Genomic DNA, 4222 nt, shown 5'->3' with positions numbered 1-4222 from the left:
GTTGGCAGGCGCGGCTTCAAGGGGGGCACTGGGCACTGTGGCCATGGCCCCTCCCCAGGCTTTCCAAAAATTTTGATTTATAGGTACATATTTGCATATTTAAAAATGAAATGTTTTATCCTTTTTTACTCCCAACCTCTTATATTCTGTACCACTGTACCTATATTACATAAAACTATACAAGTATAGGCATAAATGCAGTTTGGTTCCCACGCGAATTTTTCGATTTTTTTTTTTCCAAAATGTGTGTTTCACGACACTGAATACAAAAGTCTAATTCCAAAATTCTCGCAAATCATTATTTTGGAAGTTATAGCCATCCAAAGTTTGCGATTTCACGTATTTAGTATTTACGCATGCATGCGCGCAAACCGGCTTTAGATACCCACTTTCTTACGTTTTCGTATTCTCGCCTCTCATTTATATGTTATTTTATTTTATTACAATATTATCTAAAGTAGTTTGATGAAAAATGTTAGATTATACCCTATAATTATATTTTTGTAAAAGTTATATTTAACTTATTAGTTTTATGTAGATATCTACCTCATTATAATTTTAATTAACGAGTTTCAAAAGGCAATAGAACTGATAATGTTTTATTTTCGTTTTAAATATTACTTTTTGAAGATTGCTATGTTAGTACCTACAAGCGTACTCCAGATCACTACAGTTTTTGTTACAGTTACGACAACATATCATTTTAAAATGACATCTATTAATTTTATTGAGTTGTATGATATATTTGAGCATAAAACCAATGGCCCCGTCTCAATGAGTGTTATACAAAAATTGCAATCGTGGAATTTGTTAGCCCGTGATGGTGTATTAAAATGTAAAAATGGTCATTATTTACAATTATACAGCGATATACGTTCTTTAGACGGGTTTAGTTGGAGATGTAGGGCACCTATAAATAAACAAAAAAACAAATGTGACTATTATCGATCGATTCGCATAGATACATTTTTTCATAAATCGCATTTGTCGTTATACCAAATAGTATCGTTTGCATATTTGTGGTTAGAAAACGTGTCACTGTCATTTATTGTTAAACAAATTCGAATTTCTCAACATACTGCTGTAGATTGGTCATCATTTCATAGAGAAGTCGTCTTCGAGGCTATGATTACGAATCATAATAAGATAGGTTAGTTTAAACTTAAATAAATCATTTTTTTATAGTATTAAAATAATTAATTCATATAATAGGTGGAGTCGGACAAGTTGTTGAAATTGATGAGTCCAAATTTGGTCGAAGAAAATATAACCGCGGGCATCGTGTAGAGGGGCAGTGGATTTTTGGTGGTGTTCAGCGAGAAACTGGGGCTTGTTTTTTAATACCCGTAGAAAAGCGAGATAAAGATACCCTATTAAGAGCAATCAATGATTGGATCTTGCCAGGGACTACAATTATCAGCGATTGTTGGAAGGTAGATTTAGTTTTTACTATGTGGGCTGTGCCGAGGGATATTGTGGTACTGAGTTGTGATATTGTGTTAATTTGTTTTACTAGAGTTATCAATGTTTGGAGGATGAAGGGTATGTTCATTTAACAGTGAATCATTCCATTCAATTCAAAAACCCAGAAACCGGAGCACACACTAATAATGTTGAGGGAATGTGGCGTCACGCCAAGGCTTCGCTTTCCCAATATTGTCGTAAAAAACGGTTTTATGGTGGATATTTAGCAAAGTACATGTTTTTGAAAAGGTGTCGTATATTAAACATTGAACCTCTAACGGAATTTTTTAAACTTGCTGGTGAGCTGTATAACTCAAAAGAAAACGATGTTTTGATAAGTGATGATGATAAAGACTCTTCTTCTACAGGAACGGATGACGATTAATAAAATATTGAAAAATTTAAATAAAATTAAAATTGCAAAAAATGTTTGTTTTCAATAACCCTCCCCATTCAAGTTTGATTTTTTAGCCCGGGGGGTTTGAGGGCCGAGCCCACATTCAACGAGAGGTCCGTAGGACCTCGAGTTTGGTGACTGGAGCTGGCAGGCGGAGGGAGCTACTTATACTTATTTTACTTTATCTGGCCATCAAGTCCGGCGACCGGAGCCGATAGGCTCCGGGAACCGGGGGTCCCTTGAATTTAAAGACATGAGTCATTTGTGTTAAATTAGTTTCAGATTACTTGTTAGGTCATCAGGCTGCCCGCAGGGCAGGGACGCTCTCCCCCCCGCGACCCCGGAGGGGTCGCCCCCCCCTCCCCCTCCCCCCCAGGTTTGCTATTTAAGCCCCGGGGGGTTTGGGGGCCGAGCCCCCATCCAACGAGAGGTCCAGAGGACCTCGAGTTTGGCGACCGGAGCCGACAGGCGAAGGGAGCCACTTATACTTATTTTATTTTATCTGGCCATCGAGTCCGGTGACCGGAGCCGATAGGCTCCGGGAGCCGTGAAGTTTATTGACTTTAAGACATGAGTCATTTGTGTTACTTAAGGTTCAGTTTACTTGCTAGGTCACTTACCTACAGCGAACGTGCGTATATATTGGCGATGTGCACGGCATTAAAGTAGTGTTGCGCGTATATGCGTATAAACATAAAATCGCAAACTTTGGATGGCTATAACTTCCAAAATAATGATTTGCGAGAATTTTGGAATTAGACTTTTGTATTCAGTGTCGTGAAACACACATTTTGGTAAAAAAAAAATCGAAAAATTCGCGTGGGAACCAAACTGCATTTGTTCCCAAGTATAATATTGTGTACATAAATTTATAATTAAATTATAAATAAGTAAACCGGACTTTTTTCGGGATTTTTTTTACAGGACTTTGGTTTGCCGGACCTTTATGTAGAATCCCGGTTGGATGAACTTGAATTTAAGTTACCTATTATTATGAGGTTCGTATTTATTTTGTTATTTATTATTGTTAATAAAAAGTACAATTTTATTCAAAGATCTAGTTGTGCATTTGTCATGTTATATCTATAGGTTATATATATATATTATATACCTTATATATTATAGCTCTAACTCTAACGGTTTCTATGTTGACATACACCACGAATATTAAGATATGTATCTTAATTCGTGACATACACTAAACAGTGTTGTAGGTATTGAAAATGTTGACTTATATCATACGTAGATTTAGAAGTTTATTACTCATACAGTCATACCTAGAGAGCCTAGATAATATAATAATAATATAGGCTCTCTAGTACTTATACAATAATACAACAGAATAATTTGTTTGATATAATATGTGATATTATATTATGTACATTGTAAATAATTTATGAAATGTAAATTTTGAATCTATTTTTGTAACAAATGTTACTACATACAAAAGTTATTTTTGTTAAAGGAAATATTGAACAAAACCTATGTAAATATTTTTCAAACTATAAATGTAAATTATTATGTTTTGTTTTTTTTTATGCATGATTAAAACACCATGGTCATGTTTTTAGTGTAAGTATATTATAAGTCTTATTCTATTCTTATATGTTGCAGTCTTTCCATATTTTATTATCTTTACTAGGTTAGGTTTTTTAAATCATAGAACATTAGTACATTACTACAATAGGTACATAGGCATAAATACATATACAAATTAATAATTATATAAATAACAATTAATGGTAATATAAAATGAGAAAATATCTGTGTAAACTGCATAAAAAAACTAATTATTATTAACTTTTCTATTGTATACTGTTAAGTATATAATAATAACTTATCAAATAATGTTTACTAAAATAATTAATAATTAATATTATACAATATTATATATTTAGTTATTTAGTATCATGTAGAACTCCACTTCAGCTCTACATAAGACGTGTAGACACATGTATATCAAGGGCGTATTTAATCGGGGGCGAAGGGGGCACTCCCCCATGGCCCCATCAGACATATTTTTCTACATAACACATTGATTTAATTAAATGTATTATTTGAGAATTTCAGTATTTTACTACCTACCAACCTTATGTTGGTATAATGGTATATATTTGCTATATATATACCATGTGTATAAAATAATTATAAATAATATACCGTGTGTACACCAATTTAGGGAACACTGGATTTCTCGGCCGGATTATGTTGGAATAAATTGGATTTTTTTTTACAAGCTAGTGGTATATAAATACACATTTTCAGATAAATTTCAAATTTTTAACCCCTTTACATTGCATACGCAATGCAACTTATTATTTTTTTTTTTTAATAGGAACTGGTATTTTTGATACCAAATTC

General features: G+C 33.3%; 1 protein-coding gene across 1 annotated transcript; it reads left to right on the top strand.

Annotated features, from left to right (window-relative positions):
- The first annotated feature begins 213 nt into the window (after window positions 1-213).
- LOC149058304 (uncharacterized) lies at window positions 214-2152 on the top strand. Its single transcript, XM_089221117.1, has 3 exons — window positions 214-1150; window positions 1213-1433; window positions 1517-2152. The coding sequence occupies exons 1-3, from the start codon at window positions 595-597 to the stop codon at window positions 1847-1849; spliced, it is 1110 nt and encodes a 369-aa protein (XP_089077243.1). The 5' UTR covers window positions 214-594; the 3' UTR covers window positions 1850-2152.
- Window positions 2153-4222: the final 2070 nt, after the last annotated feature.

This window comes from Diuraphis noxia, unplaced genomic scaffold (genome assembly GCF_037042655.1).
Source record: "Diuraphis noxia isolate RWA-SAM2 unplaced genomic scaffold, SU_Dnox_SAM2 contig0002, whole genome shotgun sequence".
Taxonomy (NCBI): domain Eukaryota; kingdom Metazoa; phylum Arthropoda; class Insecta; order Hemiptera; family Aphididae; genus Diuraphis; species Diuraphis noxia.
The sequence above is the reverse complement of the archived record's forward strand: the minus strand, read 5'-3'. Positions and strand labels throughout refer to the sequence as shown.